This window comes from Sinohyriopsis cumingii, chromosome 7 (genome assembly GCF_028554795.1).
Source record: "Sinohyriopsis cumingii isolate HCF-2022 chromosome 7, ASM2855479v2, whole genome shotgun sequence".
In the NCBI taxonomy this organism is placed as follows: Eukaryota; Metazoa; Mollusca; class Bivalvia; order Unionida; family Unionidae; genus Sinohyriopsis; species Sinohyriopsis cumingii.
The window spans coordinates 11,551,382-11,579,308 of NC_142967.1; the positions used below are offsets into that span (position 1 = coordinate 11,551,382).

A 27,927-nucleotide genomic window follows, 5' to 3' on the forward strand; every position below is an offset into this window, starting at 1 on the left:
AGAACTGAAATATGAATTTGTTGTACACGAACTTTTGTTTGTATGTTAATGTTACGTGTTTAGGCTAAAATAAACAGTAACACTAGAAAGAGTGAAAACAGCAAGCTTTGAAAATATAACAAATAATTTATTTCCCTGGAAAAACACTGTAAAAATTAAGGAAAAAATATGAGAACTCACGGTTTTCAGAATCAAATAAAAAAATAATACAAGAATAATGCACGAATACAATTTTTGAAGTCATAATATTGAATGTTCTAACGACTCTAAGTCCGAGTCCGATGAAGAATTCAAGATGGAAGGCGATGACGTATGTTGTAGCCTGTACTGTGTTGACGTCTACAGTTCCTTACAGAAACATAATAATTAATCCTCCGGTTTTGGAAATCCAAATAATATTTTCAAAAAAATGTCATTGTTCAAGAATTCTGTATGAATACAATAATATTTCCAGAGAAACGAATTAATATTTTAGAGTTAAAGTAATCTGAAAATAAATTAACATATAACTCAAAAACTCAAAATCTTCAATACTTCAGTGCTGGTCACAACAGAAGAAAAGAACTAGACATAAAGTGTTTAAAAGCCCCGTACTATACGATCTCTCTCACTAAACATCACTATTAATACTAAGTATATCGCAATTTCGAAAATGCCTAACTGCGAAATAGAGGATGAAGTGATCATGTTTACATGTAAAAGTCACATAGCTAATGTATGTCCTTGATAAGAACCAATCATTTTACTCCTAGAAAAAAGTTGTTTACTTAACCCTCAACCAAGGTCAGGAACTATGTCGAAAATAGAAAAACAAGTGTTTATATTATTAGGTATCTAAGGAAAAACTCAAGTCAAACTAAATTTCCGGAAAATATAAAATTCCTAGTAAACAAAATTACATTACAATGACATGTTAAGAAAATAAAAATACTCCATAATCCACAAACAATCAAATCAAATCGAACACAACTTAAATCAAACATAAATTAAATCAAATATACGTAACACTTCCCCCATAAAGAAAAATATATATTTATATGATAAAACTTTCTTTTTACCATAAATTTAAAAAAAAACACAATGAGACCTCTTATGAATTATACAGTGTACATGAAATAATACATTGTTATACACGGGAAAGTGCGTCTGCTATTAAATTATATTTTCTCTTGATGTGATTGATGTCAAGATTATATTCCTGTAACAACAAACTCCACCTTACAAGTCTTTGATTTTTATTTTTTATCTTGTCGTTGAAAGTAAGGGGGTTGTGTTCACTAAACACAATAATCGAAGAAGGAGCTGATCTAATGTAAATTTCAAAATGTTGTAATGCCAATATCAAAGCTAAGCATTCCTTCTCGATTGTGGAATAATTTCTTTGGTGCTTATTTAATTTCTTAGATCTACTAAATGGTTCTTCAAAGGCAGGAATAGGTTGTAGATGAGCCTTGGGAATTTTCTGATTTGGCGTTTCTGCCATTTGACAGGTATGACAAGATCTACAGTATTTACCAGCATCACTTTTGATTTCTGGCCAATAGAAGTGAGTTAAGATCTTCTGATAAGTTTTATTGATCCCTAAATGACCAGCCAATGGAGTTTCATGGGCCAGACTAAGTTTTTCCTGTCTGTAAGGTCTTCGAACTACAGTTTGATAGTTCATTATTTATCATCAGCAGGTACCTCGGGAGGTCTCCGTTTTCTCACAAGAATGCCATCTTTAATGAAATAACAGACATGAACTTCATTAGCTTCAGTTTCACTAATAGTCTTTGAAACAAACAGGAGAGCTCAGGATATTTTTCCTTTTCGATGACAAGTGATTATCGTTTATCACCCTGATTAGCATAAAGAGAATGAGTCGTTAAAAAAGGATCACAGTGATCAACACCTTCTGACTGATCCAAACAAAAAGTGAGAGTGACCTCATTAAAAGCCTGACCAGTAAGTGTGTCAGCTAAAGGAATACTTTCCTTATCAACACAATTCTCAAGAGCTTTCTTTGCCATAGTTCTGGTAACTTCACATTCTGTTAATACATCAGGGAATTCTCTTTCGAATGGATCGACTTTCTATTCCAAGCAAGGCTTCAGGGACTAACTCATAACCCTTTAATATACATTCTTTAACCGTATGATAGTCACCACTTTGTTGAACTGAGAGTGAACGGAAAATATCACTAGCTTTACCAGTGAATACATATTGTAATAATTGAGTCCAATGCTCCCTTGGCCACTTCAAATTTTCAGCAACGTTTTAAAAATAAGGAAAATATATGTCTACTTCTTTTTCTCTGAAAGGGAGCACTAATCTATATTCTTTGCAATATCAAAGCTTAAATTTGGATTTTAAATGTGAATGTGCTTTCCACTTGCCAGTTCATTTCTTTTATTCTAAATTGATATTCCCTCTGTTTCTCTCGTTCTTCCTTGTCTAGTTGCATTTGAATTTGTTATTTTTTTAATTGAATTTCTTTTTCTTTTTCTATTGCTTACGCTTGTACATGCATTGGGGGGGGGGCGAGGGTGCAGACCGCACCGGGTGGCACCATCAGAGGGGGTGACACCAAAGTGACTGTCCATAAGATTTTTGTTTTTTTGTGCAGGAAGGACGTTCATGGGGGGGTGGGGTGGGGTGTGACACCATGAGTATCCGCACTAGGTGACACCAACCCTAGTAACGCCACTGAGTTTCACCATGATCGGCCTTAACTTTTTAAAAACATTTTACTGTATATAAAAGTTTTATTTAGGCATTTTTTATACAGATCAAACCGGATATACACACTAGAATCTTCGATTACTTTTCAAATAAAACTGGGTTTCTACAATCGTGAAAACTTCTTTTCTTCTTGTAAATACAAAATTGATCTCCAATGTATTTGCTTCTTACCTTGGAAATAAAACTCTCTTCAGAAATTATATCACTGTTATCGACCATTCATGTTAAACTGTCACAGGGATCCGCGGTACAGTTCGCAGAGCGTCAAACTCGTAATCCATGGATCGCGGGTTTAATATCCGACCAGGCCAGCCTAGGGTTGACGGCCTCGGTGTGCCCAGGGGAAAGACACTTATCTCCCATTTCCTCGGCATTATATAGCCAAGAAAAGGCTAAAAAGGCCGTTAAAAAGACTAAACTAGATATGTATCATGTTCCGAGTAGGCGGGAAGAACGATTTTGATACAGCGTAGGAACGAGTCATCCCCCACCCCTCCACTCGGAACATAACACTTATGTGGTATTATATTATTAAATATCCCTTTTTAATCACACATTCTTCAATTTTTTAATGTATACTTAGAAAATGAATTAGTCATTTGGTGTTTAATGAAATGTGTTATTTAAACCATCATATACGTAACCGGGGCAAAAGGCCTTGTTATATACTGTACAGTTGCGTCATCCGTCTGTCAGTATTCCATATATGAATCTTTTGAATTTTATAAAATACTGTATGGGACATATGAATGGATTTAATCGGCAAACACAAGCAAGTGGATTTTTTTTCTTACTTCTCAAATGGAATATAGGTTTTGGACCGATAATATTCCTTTTTCTTACACTCCTCTTGTATGATAGACAAGCTACTTCCAATCAAACTGCAGGGAAAATTTCACAAACATTAATTAAATACATTCAATTTTATATAGAAAGCTCATTAATTTACAGTATTTTCAAACTCATCATTTTATGGTTTAATTTGATGCATGAAATTAGTGATGCATTGAAGTTAAAGTGATCAGTTATTCATATATTTCAAAAATTGAAGGTTCGGTCGTTTTTGAACATGCGACTAGAGTTTTAATATTCATTTAGACATATTTTAAGAAGAAAATTAGAAACAGTATTGTAATATTGTTTTGTTTTATTTTCTTTAATTTTCATCTTAAATAGTCGCAAGAATTTAAAATGTTAACATACAGTTCTCTCTACGTGCCCTAGTAATGAAAAAGTCTCAACAACATTGTAACAGGATGTAACACTTCTAAATTTGCAATCAAAATAGCTGCTGCTGTCTGTGATACGTATGTCTTTATGTTGGAAATATTTGCCAGTTTTATCCTCAGATTTACCGGTACTCAGCAAATTCGATCCCACAGTAATTTTAATAGACCAAGTTTAAGTCCCTTCACTTAAACTTGCTCCTTAAAAAAACATAATTCCGTGGACGATATTTTTGAAACTCTGAAGGAGAAATGGAATTTAGCTAAGTTTGGTATTTTAGATGATTTACATTGTGGAATGTCTCTTGGGGATTGCACATGGGGTAAAGTTGTCTCCAAACGTGAGACATTTCTAACTATACTTGAATCTTGATCTGACTCCCTGAGTCTTTCTCACTTTGCCTGGATTTTTAAAACGTTCAATACAAGATTTCAGTGGCAAAGTACTTCTCTCTGTCTCCGTCTCTGTCTCTCTCTCTCTCTCTCTCATTTGATGTCATTATGCACACCAGCTTCATTTGAGAACTCAATGAAAAAAAATCCTGTCATAACTTTTATTGTAAAGCTCAACTAACTCTAATCTATCGGCCCAGATACCGTGAAATGCACATAAACTGCTCCTGTCTACTTACAGTACTATCACAAGCGGCAAAGAAGGTCGTTTTCACCCAGTTCCTAAAATTACAAACGTGACATTTTCGAATAATTTAAAATGTACAGCAATAAATCATTCCCGTTTATAAGTGGACTATATTTTAAATATTTGCAGTTGTAAAAGTAGTTCCAGTTGCGTGTGCGATACGGAAATGTTAGGTGTGTGATTCGGAATATGCGGTACGGAATCACAGAAATGCCAGATCAGCCATGTAAGATTAATGTGTATGTAATAAAACCAATGAAACTACGAAACAATATCGATATAAACATGAATTTACACTTCAGTGTAGTCATTCCATAAAAGTTCACGAAACTAGTTCGTTTTTATATACATTTCGAAATACGGAGCATAAACCAAATAAAAGTAGGTTATCTGGACATAATTTTTAATTACACGGATAGTCTTTTGCTGGAGATGTTTTGTTATTTAATTTGAGTTCACATTCATGCATGCACTTTAATTTTTAATGTTATTCATACAACTTTGTAATGAAAAAATATAACTATCGAGTTTCCATCACTTAACCGTTACTTATGTTGCTGTTAGTGATGACGCATCATCCAGTCATTATGACGCCATTGAGGTTATTATCACGTAATAACAACCACGGCCTTGAGGTCAGTTCAAAATGGCCATTATTTACACCAGAGGGTTTTCTTTGGATGCGATGTCTAAGGCCGATGACATTTAAATTGCGGCATTTAGTTACATGAATCAAATATATCACACCGATCGGAATTAGGAAGTAAATTTCGAGGTTCTATTGCTCTCCAATGTTAGTTTATTAACTGAATTGAAGGATAGCAGTATGTACCTACGTTCATCCCCAAGATTGTCTTTGATGTTATCCATTCGTCGTGTAAATGTTATGACATCACCAGTATTTTCTATAAATGTTATCTGCACGTGCCGAACGCTGACATATGCGAATCCTACTATTTATGAACATTTCAAACCACATCAATGAACGCCACATAATGCTTATGCCTAAGAAAACACGAACAATAATGATATATCCCAAAAAATAAATATAATTTCTTCAAAAGATGAGAATACTTGAATCTCCACTTTTTCAGAAATTTGAACATTTCGCATGATGGCTCATTGTCCTCCTGTGTATTAGAAATAGCAACCTGTTGCGTACATATTATCGCATTCAAACAACTTCAATCCACACAGTAAGTGGTATTAATATTGTGACAACATGCTGACGCCATCTATCAAAAGATCATTTTCATTACGCCAGAAAATGGCGTATAGCAGTGCACATTATATTCACATTCACTTGTGTTTATCGTCTGACTGCGCAGCAAGTTCCGAAAAGTAGTATTATACTCACGCAGTGGCTTGAACGGTCTGCGACATAATCACATCATCGTTTGACAATTTTAGAATTTTGCATATGTAAAAAATATCATTCATATTGACTCCTTTGTCATCATTCTTATTTGATTAAATATACATTAATACAGAACAGCAGTGACCCTGCAGTTAATTTTATAAATCTTTTTTCACGTTGCAAACGCTCCCAAATGACTGTCAGCGGAAAACCATTTCAACCATTGCATCGTAATTACTTTGCATTTTTCTTTGAAAAGACAATTACAAAACCTCAAGATTTGTTCCATTCTAGCGACATATCGGTAGTTACTGGAAAAATGAAGCGCTTGGTTGAAATATGTGAACAAAATATATATCTCTGGGTAGCCAATGAAAGTAAAATCTCAACGAGTTATATAGTTGTAAGGGTTACTTAGTAATCGTCCTCTTCATCTTTCCTCCAAAATTTTGTGAGATTCCTGGCACTCATTGGAATGCTCTCTCTTCTCGATCCATTTGGCGAACCATTCAGCGTCTCGTCGTCCATCGAGTACCCTTCAGCAACCACAATCGGTGGAGTTCTGCCGTTTGGATTGATATAAGGAGAGGATGGTTTCACTTCAGTATCACCAGCATTACGCGTGTAGTATTTCCTCGGCAACGCTTTTTCAGTTGTAGGTTCATCATCCATTTCGTCGTCTGAATCTAAGTTGACCCAATTCTCAGGATTATGCGCAGCATCTGTATCATTGTTCACGGCTGGTCTGGGGGTCCTAAGAGGGGATGAGGTCCCAGAAATTACTTTCTTGATCTTGGTGAGGGTATTGCCCGCGACTGGCTGAACAACACCCTTTACGATAACAGGTCCGCGCTCATGTAGAAGAAGAGCGGGCCAGACGAGGTAGTCAACTTTGTCCCCAGGTCGGCTGTAACAGCGGAAGTACTTGGTGTCCAAGGGCGAGTTCTGTTCCACCTTACCAACGAAGACCATTGGAGGCTCCTGCATACACATGAACCAACACACCTCCACGCACCCACGAGAAAAGTAGAACAAGGACTTGGAGTTGTATTTTTCTATGTCAACGAATGTAGGTAGAACATGGGTCACGAATGCCTGTCAATAAAAGCAAAGAAGTCTCATTTTTGAAGAGCAAATTCTCATTCGGGATTGCGAATTTAGAAGGTACCAGTCGTAGGAAATAGGTTTTCACGACACTTTGAAAATGATGACATAAAACGCTTAACTGAATAAAAGTGATATTGTATACAACTATATCCCAATCAGTTTGCTGGATCGGAAATTACTGGAAACTGGCATGAACAAAATGACGGGAAAGCTGATGCTATTTATAATGGTTTCTGTTAAAGAAAATTCGTACCCATTAATACCAAAGTATGCAGGTGTCTTGTTATTTTAAAAGTCGCAGAATTGAGAACTCCTTGCTACTCCAAGCCGCCGTAAACTTGTATGAGATGGTTTAATCCGTACAGTTAAGACACTGATGCAATCACCAATTTTATTGTGAGAGTCGGAATCACACACACACATGCGCGCGCGCGCGCACACACACACACACACACACACAGAAAGAAACACAAACACAGAAACCAATGAGCACGCACGGACAATGTTTCAGAATATATCATTCGAAATCAAAACATTATTAAGCGAACTATTCTAATAAATATTATATATCATCGTAGCAACTGATTTACTAAACTATCAGAATTATGTCAAATAAAATAATAGTCAACTCGTTGAAAGTTTGCATTCCAGTAAGCCAAGCATCAAATTAAAATCTGGACCAGGATAATACCACACTGTTGTGTTTAGATACAAATCATGTATACAAGAACAGCAGACTTGTACCTGCTGAAGGGCGGGGAGACATTCCTCAGCTGTTGAACGTCGGTACTGCTTGGCCAGAATGGTGACTTGTTTGGAAATCATTGGGGTCTTCATACGGTGCATGATTGACGTATCATCTGTCCACTGTAAGTTAACAAACAAAATCGGCATCAAATTCTAACATCATCATCGTTTAACTATACGCTTTGTAATCCATACTTTTAAGATCTTTTAAGATGTACGGTATAATAATACCTTCTCTCTCTCTCTCTCTCTCCTCACACACACACACTCACACACACACACACACAAAAAAACTGAGTTTCGAGGAGCGAATAAAAATTCACACGGAACGAGGATAATTTGAAATCCATGTCTCCGCAGGATCTGTTACTCAATAGCCGTATATGGAATACACTTTAAGTGTTAATTAAACCCATATAAATAAGACCTAGATTAGCTTCTGGACAAGATTATGAATCCTTATTAGTAGTTAGGAAGGTGACATTCATAGAGCACTTATTTTAAAACAAAATAATAATAAAAGGAATTTAAAATCAAGCAAAACGAAACGAGAACATTTAATGATCGCTTATACGTTTAGAAAACAAATATTCCCCAAGGTCATAGTTATATTCCAGAGCTGAACCACTTAAACTCTTTTAAAATACAAAAAGAAAAAAAAACCGCCAATTTCTTGATCGCATTGTAATATGTGGAGTGGAGGACAAACGTATTAAAATATAAGGCCTAAGGAAAAATCAGTATAAATCTAAAATGTTTAGTCTGTGTTTCAAAGTCATGCAGTCTCTAGCATCAAATTAATTAATAATGCATTCAGAAACACATTAGCTGCTTTGTTTTATAACACTTTCCCGAACGCCAACGTGAAACAAAACATCTTATTAATATTAAAAGTTATAACGCAATAATTACAGTTAGACTTTTCATTTGCTGAGAGTGGTAAATTTCTATGCGAGAAAAATGCAGAAAAGATCACTGAGAAATTAATACCAGGACTGTGTTTATTAACTATTGCTTGACAACATTACTACTTTATACTGAAATAATCCTGGTAGCAATACATGTACGTTTTACTGAGCATACTACACTACAAAAAATATGGATAGGCAATCAATGAGGAGAAACTCAGGAGAGCAAAAACTACTTCTCGTGGTTGTTTATGTTAATAGCTAGTAACGCTAACAGTTGTAGCTTGATAGCACGGGCGAGATGATGGTAGTTCTTTTATAATCGTTGAGATTTTATTTTCTATTGCTGAGTTGTACAACTTTGCACAAACGGTATTACTTTCTGGCACAATATCAATACGTTATTTCATCCTATCATGTAAATAAGGAGAGGTCAGGTAAAAATGTTTGCATCTATGTCAACGTTTCCTTATACAGCTTAAAAAAAACAATACCATTCATGTATTTGTTATGCAAAGTCTAAAATCCTGAAGGATAGAGTAGATACTGTTCTATTAGTACCTGACAGAAAAGTCGAACCTTAACTTCCATTCCACGCAACACAGACTGTGCAGTTTTGGCACTAGTAGTTTGCACGATCTGCTCCTGTTCTGAACTTTCTCATGATAAGTAGATGCATATATATATATATATATATATATATATATATATATATATATATATATATATATATATATATATATATATATCATAATGGCTGATTAAGTAATGAATTGCCTAATTTTGTCCTTTCAAGTTTTCAAGTAAGCAAGGGCGCTAAATTTATTAAATTATTCCGTTTTTCTTTGATACACTTCAAGTACATTGTCGTATCGGAAGCATTCTTCATTATGTCCATCAGAGTCAAATAGCTTGTAAAATTAATTGCTTCCCGTAAATGTTAAACCTTTAGCTTTTGTTTTCTTCCAATTATAGCTGCTGTTGTAACCATTTATTGTGCTGGATATAGATGTCATGTGTTTTGAAGGAAAACATAACTTATACATTTTTTTAATCGGCCTGTTATTGCTCTGCAGCAAGGATTGTCTCATCAGAACAAAGAAATATCTGGTCCTACTGGACCAAAGCTGTTGACTACATTTCAGAGGAATAAATGTTCAGTTTTTTGTTGTACATCCAGGTGATTTGATTTTCAATCCAATTATTAAGATTGTTCTCATCCAGAAACTGCAAAGTCCATTTTCAGCTCATTTTTACAGCTCTAATGAATAAGAGACACGTTGGTTGTTTACGCATAATCCAATTAAAAATCAGTAATTTATTCAAAGGGAGATGTTCTGTCACATAAAACTATATTGTCTATAATGTAAATGATTGTTTGATGTTTCTGTTAGCAATTTTGTCTGGTAATCCTCCATGTATTTCTAGCAGGTAGTCGGCCGTGCTGGCCTGGTCGAGTACTGAAAAGTTTTGAAAGATATATTTCCAAACGAAAGTCAAATATTATCGTATTTTTTTTACATGTTTAAAGGCTTTTGATAATGTGAACAATGAAAAATTATGGTTGCCATTCATAAATAAGGATATGAATGACAAACTTGTAAATAGATTAAGAGATCTAAATATAAGGTTTGACTACTTATTTGGAAAGGACATTAAGGTAAGACTATGTATGAACTTGTTTACTAGTTTTATTATTAAATTTGATTGCATGTCTGAATCTGAATGCAGTAGATGGTTATTAACGTGGGAAGATATTGATTATATGCTTGCAATACATTCGATGTTGCTACCTTTTTTGATACAGTTCGGCTTCAAATAATATGTTATTGAAGGGCGTTTTTGCTAAAATCCCGATATGATTGTCAACCTAGGGAAACTAAAGCAATTTTTTTTCAGAAAGAGAGTATTTTAATCAAGTTTGTGGCTTCACAGAAAGAATTATTGAAAGTGTGCGTTATAACAAATGTATTAATGTATTTTCTCATCAAAATATTTTGGACAAAACAAAAGCAGAAACCAGCAGTTCAGGCAAAGAAGATAACAATATATATATTGAATTATCATAAACGATTAGGTTGTTTTAGTGTATATGACATTTAAAAAAGTTTGATACAACCATATCTTTGTTATATGTCAGAAATTTGTAAATATGAATTTGGTATATATATTGAAACTCTGCAGTATAAGTTTCTCAAACAGTATTTAGATTTCCTAATCTACTAACAATGCAATAGTGTTAAGACGTGGGGAAAAATCACTTTGCATCTGGCAGTCTTTAGTTGATGGTTGTAAGAAGTCTTCAACTTGCTATCTGTATCAGTTTTATTTATGAAACCAAACGCAAAAGAGATTGTTATTTCCTTTCAGTTTGGGGTATATCTGGTTAAATCAAAATGTGTGATACGGAAAACAAATTTTCTCACTTTATTCTCAAAGAATTATGGAGCCTGCGTTCCAAGACTGTCAAAGCGATGTAAAGAATTCACATAAATGTATGTATTATACTATATATAAAACTAGATTAATTTCGAAAAATATATTTCACGTATCATATTTATTTAGTAAATCAGTTTAGATCTTAGTTAAATGTAGAGATAGGTAATCACGGTAGAAATCATAGGCATTCTGATTTTCTCTGAAAAAATAATGTTATTTTGTAAGGGACAATTCCCATTTCGTTTGTATTTGTCCAATTCATGACAATCTTTGGAAAAGTAATACAAGAAGCGTAGTATTTCTTTTATCCATTTCTTACAAATATCTATTCCTCATGAATAATAACAAGATATCAGTTATAAAAAATATTTTTATTTACCTCAATCTGGCTTTTCTTCTCAAGTTGCGATATTTAATACGACCATTGACTAAAGATTTTTATCTGATGCAATAGCTTCACACTATCTTACCAAGCAGCTTTGTAGACATTTTATTAGGTATGTGTATTTGGAAAATCACACAGAAGTTATGAACACCATATAATATAACACGTTGTATTTAATTAGTATTGTATTATGGGTAGGGGACCTACATATATCGAATAATGTGATCTATTAAGATTTAGATGGAGCTAAAGTATGAACGGGCAATACAACTTCTTAACAATTTAGAATGAAATGCTCATAAAATAATTCAAGACTTTGCAACATCTTTGAATTACAAAATTTAGTCATGATTTATTAACAAATTTAAAACTGCGTTCAGATGTAGAGACCGCTACATTTATACAATATCTAGAGGATGGTGCGGATAAGTATATCTGAGAGCTACTAAGACATGTGGAAGGTAGGTTTTAAAACCGAGCTCATTGTTAAAAAGTGATTAAGCCTCTGGTTTTGTGAATAAGTGAAGAAAATAAAAAGAAAATGCTGGTATAAAAAGACAATAATTTGTAAATTCTGTACTTGAAGGTCGGGTGTTTCCCAGATTGTATGAACACAACTTTAGCATCCATTACAAGCAACAGTTACCTCCAGATGAGACAACCAGTATGTGTCTCTGTGAATATCTTGATTCCAACAATGGACAAAAATGAACCATTTGATCAGCAGATCTCAAAAGCAGCGACTATAATATGATGATTACTGCTGACAACTGAAAGGCGAAAACTTCCATTTGCAGTGAAAATTGTATTCATTGCAAAAAATATATAGTAGCAAGAGGCTATATTAATGTTGTGAAAGCTGTCAATCTTCAATAGAATCACTGAAAATTGATATAGACTTCAACCGGACCTAAAACAAAAATCAATACTGAAAGTGGAGTTGGAAAGTGAGATTACAAAAACGAACGTAGTTAGATATCTAGTTTAGAGAAAATATTGGAAAATTCAATTCCTAAATGAGGGATAAATGGTTATCGGCCGAAAGATTATATTTTGTATTCAAAGAAAATGGTGTAACAAAAGCTGCGGCTATATCAACAAACAACAAATCTGGCTAGAGGTGCTTTGGTTCCCACTGTAGCTCCTCCTCAATATCCTCATTTTTTGTTATACTCAAAATGAATAATTTCTTGATTAAATTAAAAACGGCCTGAACAGTATAGTCAACAGTTTGCATTCGATATGTTGGCTGCTAAGGAGTGCTGGCTAATTTATTTAATTGGTCCCGATTGATTGTTTATTTCATGTTCAATATTGGTTCTGACAGTTGTAAATTGTCGTGTCTCCTTTGAAAATCCAAGATCTAGAATTAGAATAAACAGACCTCATAGTAGAATTATGGCGATCTGTACATAATTGTTATCCCCTTGTGTCCTTTTTCTGTCCTCAACAATGTATGTTAGTACTGTCCCATATTGCTTATCTGGTAGGGTCTTATCTGTTGTTGTATCCAGTGATACTGCATATTTTCAAAAACTTGGTCCAATTTTATTTCTGAATCTATTATGTATTTACGATTTTTACCATGACATTATCGTAAGTTTGCTGTCTTAAATTATTGGCTCCATTAGCATTTTGACTGTGTTCGATACCGTTTAAATATAACGTGTTACATATGCTCTGTTTTGTACTTGTGCACTTAAAATGTAATTTAATATGACTTAATGTGTTGATTTAAAGGTACAATGCCTTCTTTCGTGAGATCATTGCTGTATTGCAGAAAGAAGCATGTCCTACCTACCTACTGCCTATTCTTTTTCATCAGCAGACAATATTATCCAATATTGAAAAGTATTTGATCCAAAACTGTAATGACATTTGTAAGCGGATAATTCAACAGCATAAGAAGGCTCGGTAGAACCTCAGTGTATAGTTTAATCTCTTCCTGGAACATTATCTACCAAGTGCGGTTTTCCATTGAGGTATTTCCTGTTAGGTTGTTCTTGAATTGTACGACTGTCACAGATCAAATTGAACTGTTTCATCATAATGTTATTGGTACTTTTAGTGCCCCATTTAAAGATAATGGTACTTTGCATTCAGCAGTTTTCGTATCGGAAAATAAACATTAAAGTTCCAAACTGATTTGAATAAATCTGGTATGTCTATTAAATGGAGATTATACAACCAGCTGGTGCTATCCATATTGCCCACCGTAGTGATTTTGATAACATGTCTTGTCACACCGTTATCTCTATCTTTTCATACAATAGTTGCTGTCAACTTTTAAGGTGTAGTTCTCAGAAATGTTTAATGGTATATATCTGGAAGATTGAATGTTTTCAGTCTAGGAAATTTTGATCTAATTATTTTCATTTTTGATGTGTTAACTAGGTTAAGGTGCATTAACCCATTTTAATGCATTAAATGAGTTGCACGATAATAAGCCTTACTGGTTGGTTTGATTTAAAATATTAAGTTCCTTATTTTAAAATCAAGCCAGTAGTGCTTTAAACAATTTTCACGCATGACTTGTATATGGAATTGGCTTTTGTTGGTCAAACACAATGTGCCTCTATTTATTGTTCTGCCATATTTGGATAAAAATCCGTTTCGATTTTTTTCTCTAAAATGTTAATTTCCTCCATTGTTATACTAGATTAATTTCGTCTCGTTTAACACATTATTTGAATCTCTCAAATGTTGCATTTGTTTGGTTTCGATTCCTCTATCAATCCTTTTGCTGTTTCATTTGTAACATATTACATTACATCTGAGGACGATTGTGCGTTTTTGTTCCAGTAGTTTAATTTTGATTACTTATAAATGAGAGTTTTGCAAAAATGGAATATCCAAAATCTTTATATATATACTGTTAAAGGTTTTATGGTTTTTACTTCATCCAGGTAGTGTAAAAAATTCGTAAATTACCTAATTGTGATTAGTTTTGATTAATTTTGTTGTATTTGTTTTTGAAGATTTGATGTAAAATGTTTCAATATTCCCATTATTAGATCAACATGTATGTGATTTTATTTTGTTCAAATGTTAGAAGACCTACTTGCAGTCTGTAATAGTGTATTTGTTTTTTCAGCATTTTTTTTGGATGCAATGATCGGCATATGTTTGAATGTTACCTCTTGTTATTTCTTCGGTGATGTCCTTTATTACCATGATAGGATATGGTCTACGTTATAGTCGCCTTACCATATTTTTCATGTGCACCAGTTTGCTGCCTAATTGTGATGTGTTTTGATGTAATTTCCTTTTTCCGTTAGATATTTTATCAGTGCATGTTTTAATTCTCAGTCTCTAATGCGCCATTGTTACCACAGCGGTTACGTTCTAGAAAATCACTATATTTAAGAATAACATTCCAAGTTTTCATGGTGCTACTGAAACCGAAGGATTTATACATTTTATGTTTTCACTATAAAGTTGCAGAATAACATGACAAATTTCAAGTGCAGGTGTTTCAGACGTAGTTGAAATATCACTACAATTACTTCACTGTTTCTTTCAGATAATCAAAGTTATTCGTCTCGGACAGGAAAGAGACAACGATGTTCCAATTGCCTGAAATATTTCTCGGAATTACTTACGGATGACAGCGGACATAAAGCTTCGCCTTGAATATTCAGAAGTTGTTCTGCCTCCACATCTTCACAAAATTTCTGACTAGCCTGCACAAGAACAAAATACGTTTTAATTTATGAATAAATATAACATAAGATATTAGAAATACTTGCACAATTTACATTTAGTATGACAGTCTGACAATAAATATAAATATAAGCGTTTGTATAAAATATCAAGATCCGTGAGATTTCTAATGCATATGTTATCATCTTCTTCCGACTCATTACAAAGTGAAACGGTACTATTATTATTATTGATAAATGTTACATTACTCAAGGAATATTTCCCAGTGACACAGCATTAATACATATCATACAAAAGAGCTCATTTAGTAATTTTTTTTAGGAAACGTATGTTAGCCAGTTGCTACTTATTGATTAACAACATAGAAATCGTATGTTTTAAAGACACCTGGAAATCTTGAGTTTATATACAGTCTCAGGTTAAGCAATTCTTGCGCTGCAGGAATGAAAGGCCAATAATACTAGACATTTTATCAACTGATGAAATACATAACATTTACCCTTAAAATCCTCTGCAAGGTGATGACTGCATCCACCTCAGACCAGCTGTTGTCTTTCAAATATTCGAAAGCGTCTGTCCACTCTGTGTCGTACAGTTCTGCGTAACGTTCTTTCACTTTGGCTGGTGTGCGTGTTTCACTGAGGTGTGAGTTCTCTGAATGTGGGCTGGAGCCTTGCCTAATACATCACAAAAGTATGGACATATATTTAATAGTCAAGACTATCTAATTTTCATCGAACTTTACCTTTAATTATCATCTCATGCTAATATATTTTAAAACACTTCTCCACCAGACAATCAACTTGTCACTAAAAACCCGTCAAATTAACAGCTTGGGCGAACATATTGCCAAGAATGAACATAGGTTTTGCTCACTGAGCTATACAGACGTTTTGATCATACGGGAAAACAAGTGTTCGTGCAAGACACCCGAGCTGCGTGGAAAGCAAGCTGTCATAATAAATTGATGTGTTATGAGAATATAAAGAAGTCAAGATAACAATAGTAGTGTGGGAGTGCCCGTCTCGTTAGGACCCCACCGAACGTTTTTGGTCGCACCTTCTTATAAAAAAATGTCAATGATTGCACTTCCGTCTCCGACTGAGATAATGTTATGCAACCACAGCAACATTAAAAATCAGTAATGCAAATATCCTGTCGCAAAAACAATAAATCTTGAATCGTACAGCAACAGCTTTGAGTATATTTTTAGTAACATTTTTGCATTCAGTAACCATACCTCCACAAGAATATTCAAGAACGTTTCTTCCGTACGCAATTCTGCATCTGATGTGTATGTCGGTGTAAACATTGTAAACAGTCTCATATATAATATAATATAATATAATATAATATAATATAATATAATATAATGTAATGTAATATAATATAATATAATATGATTAGTCCACTGCTCCGGCCGATTTGACCTGAGCGAAATAAATATCACACAAGAATTTCCACTTAAAACTAGTACTGAAACTAAAAAATGATGTCTGCTTTAGATATTCTATTGATTTGGAAGGACTGTTGGTTTTTAAATGAAATGTTTATATAAAAAAATTATTTTAATGTTACTGGTTATCGAATTGTACATAATTGATTCAACTCGCGTCTGGTACTATTTTTCACGAGCAAGAATCGAAAAGTGCATCGTCTGAGTGAGAATAAAAACCATGCGATAACAGAATCATAAATGACAATGATTTAAAAACTGGAAATTATCCAACTCGTTTCATAATTCATTATAAAAGCAGTACCTACTGAGGTCATCTATTAAAGCAAAGCACTTATCTGATGTGAAAATGAGTCGACTACGTGTCATCGTTGGTAGCAATGAAAGCAATATTTGTATGCTATTGAATTTTACTGAAGCAAATTATTTTTTTCTTTAAATTTTAAACGTTAAAGGAGTAACATTGAAAATTAAAAGTGACAGCATTTCATTGATGATTACAACGTCTTCGAGGGATATTTTGAACACCAATATTTGTATATGGATCTATTCTTTTAAAATATAGCACGATTTTCGTCCGCTGAAGTTTTTCAATTTCGGAAGGAAACGACGATTTCCTTTGATTCATTTTCTGCTAGTCGAAGTTGTCAGAAAGAGGTGAGGTTATTGCAAATGACCTCAGATGTGTTTGTCCGTGCACTTGTCATATTATACAGGTTGTGGCCATTTTCTTCTTTGTTTTATCACGCTCTTCATGTTTCGACCCTATGACCATCTACACATCTGTGCATTCTCTTTGCGCATTATTACACGAGTAGGTTGACTGTGTCCTATCTTTCCTCTACTGTCACAGATTGAACCCACTCAGGAACAAACTATGGCCTAACAAACTGTATAGGGGGTTCACATACTCCTCATTGTGACGTTACTGGTTGTGAAGTCTGCCTCGTTGTTTCTTGTAACGTCATCAGCCCTGTGCTCCGTCTCTGCAAGTACTGAATTCCTGACATTTCCTCCTACATATTTGGTAAATCTTCACATCCTCCACCAAATCCATTGTAAGGAAAAAATATCTGAAAATGCCATATGAACTCAGTGTGATGCAGTTTTCACAGGCCACGTGGGTCATTTTACCACCAAATGTACATAGTTGTGGTAGTGGAATTATACTTCGAAAGGGAGGTAACCTAATGTGAGCGGTTGGTTTGTTGATATGTTTGCCGCAAATTTTCTTTCGCTCCACCACACAAACCTATTATCAAGGTATACGACGTTGATATATCTTAACACACACATACACAAACATACATACATTATATATGTAACAAACGAAAATTAACTTTTAAAAAGTAGATAATAAGTACCTTGAAATAAATGCGAGATCAAAAATGGAGGTAGAGCTATTCCCTATTAAAATATAAAACATTAAACTAGGTTAATTCTGAACATTAGCATGCTACGGTTTATTGCTATTGTTGAAAAATACCAGACGCAATAACCTATTAACAGAAAAATGCAATATAAATTGCAGAGTGTTTTCAGATGGATACAGCACATAACGTGTTACAGAGATTTTGTGACAACGTAATGGGTTTTACATTATTTGGGATCCGGACATATTTTCACTTGTTTAAGTTGAAAATATGCGCTACAACAATTATGAAGCAAATACTTTTACATGGTCCTGAATCATATATTCATAAAATTGCAATGGCAATCAAAGGCGATTAGGGTTTAAATAGGGAAGGCATTATTTTTCGTCCGCATCAGGTAGAAATGGTTGATATACAATTAGATTGTGTTTTGATGAAGCTAGATGGATGTAAAGAAATTGTTAGCAAAGGTAAATATTCACCTCCTGGATTTCGACACAGAGCAAACTTTGTCATGAATCTTTAATAAAGAAAAACTGGTAAGTTTCTTGTTAACAAACAAAATTTTTTACAGACAAAACTAACATGAATAGAAACCTCCAACAGTTATAAAACAAAAAGGAAGGAAAACAGTAGTCATATACTGCCTTGGTTCGTTTTATAAGGGATGTCGTTTAAACAATTTATGAGACTTCTCGCTAGCTAATTTACGCGAGAGTAAACAAACATATACTGGTACACCATTCAATGTTTGTTTTATTGCTTGAATACAAGACTAACAAGTACTTATAATAAGCCATTGTCCATGGATAATGGATTAGGAAGATTCGAAAGAACAATGACTGACTAGTTTAATGAAAACTTCAGCAATGATTAACTAATGTATTGAAATCTAGAACAAAGATTAACTCTTCTAATGAAAATCAGAACAGTGAGCATCACTTCTAATGACAGTCAGAATAGTGTGTATCACTTCTAATGGCAGTTAGAACAGTGAGCATCATTTCTAATGAAAGTTAGAACAGTGAGTATTTATTTTAAGGAAATCTAGAACAATACTTAACTCTTCTAATAAAAATTAGAACAGCGATTAACTCTTCTAATGACAATTTGAACAGTGATTAACTGTTCTAATGAAAACTAGAACAGCGGGTAATTATTTGAATGAAAACGAGAACTTTAAAGTACTAAGACTGCATTAATCAAGAATGTATCTATTTACAAAGTACCGTCAGTGGGACAGTGTAGAATGTTAGTTACACATAAATATAAATCTTGCTTTCTTTAAACAGAAGCAAAATCGGAAAGCAGAATGAAGAGACTGCGTAGGATCTCTGAATGTAAATTAAAAAAAAAAACAGAGAAAGAAGTGAAACAAAATGTGACAGCTAAAAAATGGATGAATATATTTTTTGACACTGTCTAAGACCAAATTTCTGTTCTTTATTTTTATATGATTTGCCGTACTGTACAAAACAAAGTCAAAAATGTAAGGACAGGACATACATCATCTGTGCAAACAAACCGATTTCTAACATTACCTAGCATCAGCTATTACATTTCTCAGTGGTTTTAGACCTGGTTCATTTATAAATGATCAAAACAACAACAAAACTCAAAACAAATCATATTAAATGTTATTTACAATACATCGTTAGCAGCATCAGGCAACAAGCTGCTGAAAATCTTGCTGAATTATACACTGCCATAAACTGTCACCGTCTAAAATGTATATCGAATAAACTACAACTGTTACTGTCTTTAAAAGTGTCAGAATTTACTGGAGCTGTGCATATATTATTACCAGATAAAAGAAGTTCTTTATGTTAAATGCCCTTTATTCAACACATTTTTGCTCAGTGCAACCCAACCGACACAGAGATTTGAGGCATGATACTAATGCGTGAGTGTTTCTGTTTCCTATGACTTATAGAGAAAGTTGAATTCATTTTACTGGACAAGCCTGTGTAATAATACATCACTGCTTCCGTGTACTCGGGGCAGAAATCATGAACATGCGTCAACGATTCAATAAGCTTAAATCAGAAACATGTATCAACGGTTAAGCGACCATAAATCTTGATCATTCGCCACCGGTTCGGCTAGATGAATTTATGAACATGTGTCGGTAGTTTAATGAGCAGAAATCATGAAAATATGTCAATGGTTGAATGAATTCAGAAAATACTTATCGTTTATTGTGCATATGTTCGCCAAAGTTGTATTTGCAGAAATCAGGAACACGAGTATAAAGTATGGAAATTATGAGCACGCTTATGTTCGTCCTGCTAAAATGACACTGCTTTCGGGATTTCGCGAGTAATCTAGTAACCCTTATACAAAATGATAACACGCTTACATCTCACTGTGAAAGTGCACTAGTAAATATTAACTTTTTAATGCTGCCGTATCACCACCTCCGGCAACCGTACGGAATTTCTATATGCAAAAATAATAATGTCCTCTAGAAATTTTTAAAAAAATTTATTTTAGTTTTCTCCTATCTCTATACGAAATGGCAATGATACACAACAAAAAATTATTGACGGTGCTTTAACTGTCAAAATATATACTGTTTCAGAGGATGCTGAAAACAATCAACAAAAAATTAAGTGGATGTTTTTTTAAATAAATATATCTTCATTTCGGTCAAAAGATTCATGCAATTTGCAAGCCACATTAGCTAATTACGGCAGTTTGCATTTCTCTGCAGTTAGGAATACGGAACAAAGAAAGAAAGAAAGAAAGACAGACAGACAGACAGACAGACAGATAGATAGATAGATAGATAGATAGATAGATGTCACTGGACATACTGGCTCCGTTCCTGACGGTGGCTGAGCTGGTGTTTAAGACTGGCTATTTCAGCCTCCTTTGTCCTGAGCTCTGTCTGGATGTTGGCATAATCAGACTGCAGTTTACTGTAGTCCGGCGAAGATTTTGCTGAGCCACCCTTAAAAAACATGCCCAAAATGTTTAAAAAAATTCTAAACAAAACAGCAAAACATTAAAAATTAATATACATATATTCATATATATATATATATATATATATATATATATATATATACTGTAGTATCATTTATTTTCGTTGGGCTCAATTTTCGTGGTTTTGTATTAAAAAAAGGAATTTTCGTAGGTACTTAAATTCGTGGTTTTACCTGTCAAACTTTGCTTATTAGTAGGTATTTAATTTCATGGTTTGTCCTCTACAAATATCCAAAATAAAGAATACAAAAGAATAAAACTATGCTGATGCAAACGGCGGTCACTTAAATGTTTAAAACAATACTGCCACTTGTATGAGCACAAATCAAAGACCTTGCACGTTCAATACTGACACCCTGAATAACATCAGTCGAAGCCGACGCAGCCAACAACACTCTATGAGCACAAATAAAACATCTGTCAAGATTAATCACTTTCGCCATGTTTTCGTTTGAGTGCTCAACATCAAAGGAAACCATCAACACTAGGCCAGTCGTTTATTAAAGTACATATGAATGAATATACCACTGTCCATCAAGTTTCACCATCAGTACTTTCTGACGATCATGGCGTAAACACATTGGCTTAAGAATGGTATAATTCAACTTAGACCCCATCCCCCTCCCCGGTTCCTGGACATCGTAACCCGTCAGAAGCTGCGAACACGGCGCAGGCGCTTGCTTACCAAACAGCTAATGTTTGTGACTGCCTCTTGTACAGACCGACTTCAACCACTAGACTTGACAGTAAATAAAGAGTACAAAGACGAATTAAAGTCACACTTCCACAAATGGTATGCTAAACAGGTCATGGACGCCATTACGGAAAAAGAAGATGTTACTGGTGATGATCAGAGCACAGTATTTGTACACCTAATTAATCAAGCCGATTCACGTTGAATGGATAATTGCAGCTCACGCGACAATGAGTGAAAGATCGGACTTAATTATCAGTGGATTTGAGAAAGCTGGACTTGTTTAACTCAGCAATTTGAGGAGTATTTATCCGAAAAGCATGTGTGAGTACTATGAGACTTGATTGACACGATGTTGATACAGTGGCTTTGTCCCAAAATCTGCGAAGTGTGAGCTTTAATACTCTGCTGTAATTAGTGTATATACATAGTGTTTAATTAATAATAATGTTTCAAGAAATAGTTATAGTATTTTACAGGATTGTTGTTCGTTTGGATTAAAAATGCATGGATAAAATAAAATGTGCTTTCAGAAGGATTTAAACGTTTCAACAACAGTTGTACTCGAATGAAGGATCGATTTTAATAAGTATTAAATTTAATTTTCATACACAGTTATTTTGTATTAGTTTTTCATTCATTTTCAGGATTACTATTGTTTGAATACCTTATGCTTTTTCTCTATTTTCTCTCCATTCCTACTTACCTCGCATACCCATTAATGGCAGCGAGTGTAAACTTAAAGCTATCAGATACCTTATCGAACGTGTGCATTGAAACAATATAAAATGATTTTTAATTTTTGTTTCAAATAGTTAAAAAAAATTAAATGCAAAAGCTAATTTTTAATTACCAGATTACAGTATCGACCTTGATGTATCAAATACTGGTAGCTGTGTTAATCTCTAGGAATGAAACACTGTAAGAAAACGGGGGTGGGGGGGGGGGTGGGGGGCATCATCCTACGTGGTTCATTTTTCGCTGCGGATTTAAATTCGTAGTTCGGGGCAACAACGAAATCCACGAAAATTGGTCCCCCGCGAAAATTGATGATACTATAGTATATATATATATTCGATTTATTATTTTGACTAAAACATAAACGAATAAGTCTAAATTATACATATATTTCTTCCAGTCACTCCCTTCCAGTCTGCGGCATGATGACCCAGTGCTAGACATCACTATAAACTGCCACATTGCAGACATCGTAGCGATATGACTTAAAAATTGTTAAAGTTACGTTAAAAAAATCCAAATCACACACACGCACACATGCACACACACACACACACACACCCTTCAAGTAAGTTTTCACGCTCGACTGGAGGATCGGCACGTCATGGTACGGCAAATGCAACCAACATTAAATGAAACATGCTATCAAAGGATAAAGCATAAAAATATATTTGATAAAACGCATACAGGTTTCAGCAATGTAGATTTTCTTCTCCCGCATGACACTAATGGTCTGTCAGAAAGTGATTGATTGTGGGATAATGGTGTCTTGACCGAAGTTTTTTAATTTTAAGGCTGATTACTTGAAGCCTCTTTTATGAATATTTTTATATGCTTTTTTATTTACATATGTAGACTCTCAAGTGAGAAAATGAAATTCTCTATTATTATTTATGTAGTTTGCACAACAGATAAAGTAGAACTTGGATCGAATCCTGTTAAATTGACAACGCATTTCCATTGTCATTACTTATTCTGCGATAATATTAACTTTCAATGGTGTTGCGGTGTCTTGGAGTTGTCGATATTCCCCTTTGGCAGCTGCTAGTAGATCAGGATCGACTCCTGTCTGGGTTCCTTCTAGGGCCCGAAATAACAGGTCCAGCTTGCTCCCTACAGGGGTTGTCCGTTTTGAGCTCGACATAATTGGTTCTCCTTCCTCTAGAATTGTTCAGAAAGAAAAAGAAAAGAACAATGGTGTTCACTTCAGGCCTTTTTAAACTTGGATTCACGAGAAATGATTTGCATCTGTTCGACAGTCGCTAACAAACGAATAAAACATATCACTCCACAATCTATACAGCTTAAAATGGGTTCTTGTGTGTTTTTAAGAGTAGTTTGAATTGCATATAATTGGTTACTACGGGTATTAATGAATACGCTGAAATCTGAATCGAATGAACGGTTTAATTTATACTGAAGATCTTTGCTAATGTTTCTGGTAGGAAGTTATTTATACTTCAACAGTTTACATAAGAGTCAGTCACAAAGTACTCTAAAGCTGAATGTCTCAACCCGTTCCCATTAAAATATAAACTTTCAATACCATTTTAAGGTTTAAAATACGTTTCATCACTAATAACACCTTCCACACTGCTACCACTACAGGTGGTCAATTTAATAAATATGCAGTACTGTGCATACTCAGCCCTAATTTTCAGTATGAATGCATGCAAGCAAATTTTTTCCCAATAGGAGGATTATCTTTCTATATTTCCAAATATAAGGATTATCATTCTCTATATCCCACTGAGGCAAAATATTGTCGAACAGATGATGTCTACATTTAAATACTGTACTACGCAGTGCATGGTAGAGAATTACAAATTTTACAATTTTGAAAATTACGGAAGCAACGCAAAGGTATGGGTCCATAATATACATACGTTTTTAAACTAAACTAAACAAGCAGCTTAGACCGAAAAAAAACTACACCCTTTACTTCTAATTACAAGAAAGAATTATTGAGACATATGTCATGGCGATTTTCTTCACTGATTTGTTTTAACAATCGATTATGGAATGAAAACCATTTTGGTTTTTCAATTTCTAAAACAACGGAAGTACATTGGCAACAACACAGTCTCACATGATGCGTTACCCGGGAAGACCCTCGTGTACCGTTTCTGAGGCACATCGTCTAAAATTACGAAAACTGTTCTTCTTTGTATTTAGTCCGCAGAAAGAATGTAATTCATATCTGTAAGGTCCCTGCTAGCAAATTCAGTTATTACTTTGTAAGAATTTCGTTCGTTAGTAGCAGACCTAAGAGTTAGACCGACTTAGTTCTGTCTTGGAATACTTTCACTATACTGTCATTTTGGCCCTATTCTGAAGCACAGCGTTATGCATGCAACTGATCTAGCAAAACTTATAATGGATGCTAACAGAAAAGATGATAGGAGTTTTCAAAGGATTGCATCCACCCATTTATGATGCAAACCCTAATGCCCTCCATTGCTTCTATACAGATTTCTTTCTAATCTAGCATTAGCGTCTCTCTATATGACCATATTTGTTTAGTTTTGTCAACTACCCTAGCTCCTTGAGAGCTGAGTGCAAAAGATATGTTTAATGTTTAGATACACATTTTGGTCACAGCACAATTTGGACCATACGACTTTAAATTAACGTCTGGTTTGGTGCATTTATGGGAAAACAAGATGAACGGGTTATTTAGTGTCAAAGCAATTGTAGTACAGCCCATTACTCATATACATGCCATAATAACTGACTGCGTGGGTCCGAATCTCCCCTTTGCCAACGTGGGTAGGTGAGAAAGGTTGCTATTAGCGTCCCGTGGGTCGATGGTTCTTCTCTGGGTTTTCCCAGAAGTCGGCTAAAGTCGCTGAAAAACGTTTAATATAGAGAGAAACTCAGTCTGTGTTATAGTGAAGGTTGGTGTTTAGGCTGACCATGTAAATCATATTTTGCACTTTGAATGGAGGTAAGCCTTTGAAAACGTCTGCGATTGGTGGCAGACGACCTTCGTTTAAGCTCATAAAACGTGTGCATAACACTCAGAATTGGGCAGTAACAGCCGAACAAAAAATCTTTATAACGAGACAGAGCAAACTACGTCTAAGCAACGCACAGATAGTTATTGTATCAGTTTACTGCACAGTGAATTCTACGTTTTTTATTCACATCTGCATACAGTTGTTTCGTTTGGTGGTGAGGGCAATGATATCTGAGGGGTTATTTGAAAGGCGGGAGTGTGGTCATATATTTTCAGGTAATATGGCTTGGGGCGATTTCATTCTGTCCATGATTATGGCATATGTTCCTTTACTTAATGTAGTTAATATTACTAATAATATCAACAAATTGTATTATCTTACTACAATTATTTACAAAGTATAGATCAACTGGATATTCAAACCTATACTCTATGTCAAGGGAGGTAACTGCAATTTAGTTTTAAAATGATTATAGATTAGATAAGTTAATTGCCCCGGATATTCCACTGATGACGCTGCTTGAAACAATCGTAGAAAATGCTTTCAAAAGGAAATGACCACAATAATTCATCAAATAATGTTTCAAATGTTAAGATAAAGTTTATAGTGATCAAAATTCGGAATCATAGTATTACAAATTACAACATGTTAAGATATTTTGCTAACAATACGTTCTGTTTCGTACAGCCACAGAATTAGCTGTTCCGTCCTAGACGTCAAAATTTCAGGAATCACGTACACGGGTACACTTTTATATATATATATATATATATATATATATATATATATATATATATATATATATATATATATATATATATATAGGGCCGGAGCTACCATATAGGCAAACTAGGCAGCCGCCTAGGGCGCTAATTTCAGGGGGCGCATTTCTCCAAATCAACAACAGTTTTTGATAAATAAATAAATAAATTTCAGTTTTATTGAGGGTCATTTTTTATCCTGGTTTATTTCATACAGGGACAAATAATCGGGTAGATTCAGTCTGACCGAAACACCAGGCTGACCGAAACAAGCAAAAATGAGTGAGTGAAAATCGCGCGTATACGAAACTTTCAGGACGTAATTACTGTTTATAAATTTTGAAATTTATATTTTCCGGGGGGGGGGGCCAGAATCTAACCTTGCCTAGGGCTCCAGATCGTCTGGCGCCGGCCCTGTGTATGTATATATATATATATATATATATATATATATATATATATATATATATATATATATATATATATATTGTAAGGGGCATGTATTATTTTACAGCTTGAAGGGACGGAACAGGACAGAAGCCTCCGGCGATCTTTTGTGTGCGGCCTATACCTTACGAACGTATTTATATTACTCAGAACTATTGGAATTGACATAATTTTTTTGCGTTTAGGAATTCATTCACCGTACTGGAAGATAATTTTAATTATTTCATTTTATAATTTAGGGAAATAAATTATATTTTTGAATTATACAAAAACTTCTTGGCTCATGCTCTTTTTTGTTACGTAGTTTAAGACCCTAGAATCGTAGCACTATCTACCTATCAGGGTGTCTGCCAGTGTGTGTGTGTGTGTGTGTGTGTGTGTGTGAGAGAGAGAGAGAGAGAGAGAGGGAGAGAGAGGGAGAGAGATGCATTTTTAATGTTAACTTCTCTTGAAATACTGACAATCCAGTTTGCTTTATGCAAGTTAGTTCAAGATTTTAGTATGTAATGCTGCTTAGCTGCGTCATTGCTACATTACACTCTTACATTATATCAACTTTTACATCGCATTTACACTATCCGTCAATCTCTCCATTTATCCATCTGTCTATCTCTTCGTATATTCATTATGACTTAAAAGAACTAGACATACACACATTAAATACATACAAGTTCCTGTTAACTAGCGTACTCCAATTATTTGTGTGCTTGTTAGTAGAACCCAACAATCAAGTAAGTCAAACACACACACACACACACACACACACAGAGTAGAACCCAACAATCAAGTAAGTCAAACACACACATACATACATACATACATATATATATATATATATATATATATATATATATATATATATATATATATATATATATATATATATATATATATATATATATATATAAATCGAGTAATTCACACATACACACACATATATAACAATCAAGTAAGTCAAACACATCACATACCTATGGTACTCTGGATATGTAATCCTTTGCGGTCATTTTTGACAGTTTAACGTCGTTTTGGTTATGAGGACTCAAATGCAGTTTAAGCGCAAAAAATATTAGTTGATATTCATGTATACTAGATGTTCCACATGAAGAAATTTTAATAAGCAACAGGCTGAATGCATTGAAATCAAACAACCTGCAGTGAATTATCAATGATTGAAAACACATTAAAGGGCCGATAGAAATCTTTTCATTATAGTCAACAATCGGCTAATAATTGATCTAATTATTCAGCCAGATCGACTTTCAATAGGTGAGAGGGTAAAAGTGTGAATCTATCGAAAACACAGATAAACAG

The 27,927-nt window shown here is 34.2% G+C and overlaps 1 protein-coding gene across 1 annotated transcript; it reads right to left on the minus strand.

Annotated features, from left to right (window-relative positions):
* Nucleotides 1-3,853: 3,853 nt before the first annotated feature.
* Nucleotides 3,854-27,652, minus strand: LOC149794737 (uncharacterized). Its single transcript, XM_089964354.1, has 7 exons — nucleotides 27,585-27,652; nucleotides 23,437-23,606; nucleotides 20,842-20,978; nucleotides 15,696-15,873; nucleotides 15,136-15,216; nucleotides 7,799-7,921; nucleotides 3,854-7,042 (listed from the first exon to the last, which is right to left on the minus strand). Exons 2-7 carry the CDS (start codon nucleotides 23,587-23,589, stop codon nucleotides 6,362-6,364), a joined length of 1,353 nt encoding a protein of 450 aa, XP_089820480.1. The 5' UTR covers nucleotides 23,590-23,606; nucleotides 27,585-27,652; the 3' UTR covers nucleotides 3,854-6,361.
* Nucleotides 27,653-27,927: the final 275 nt, after the last annotated feature.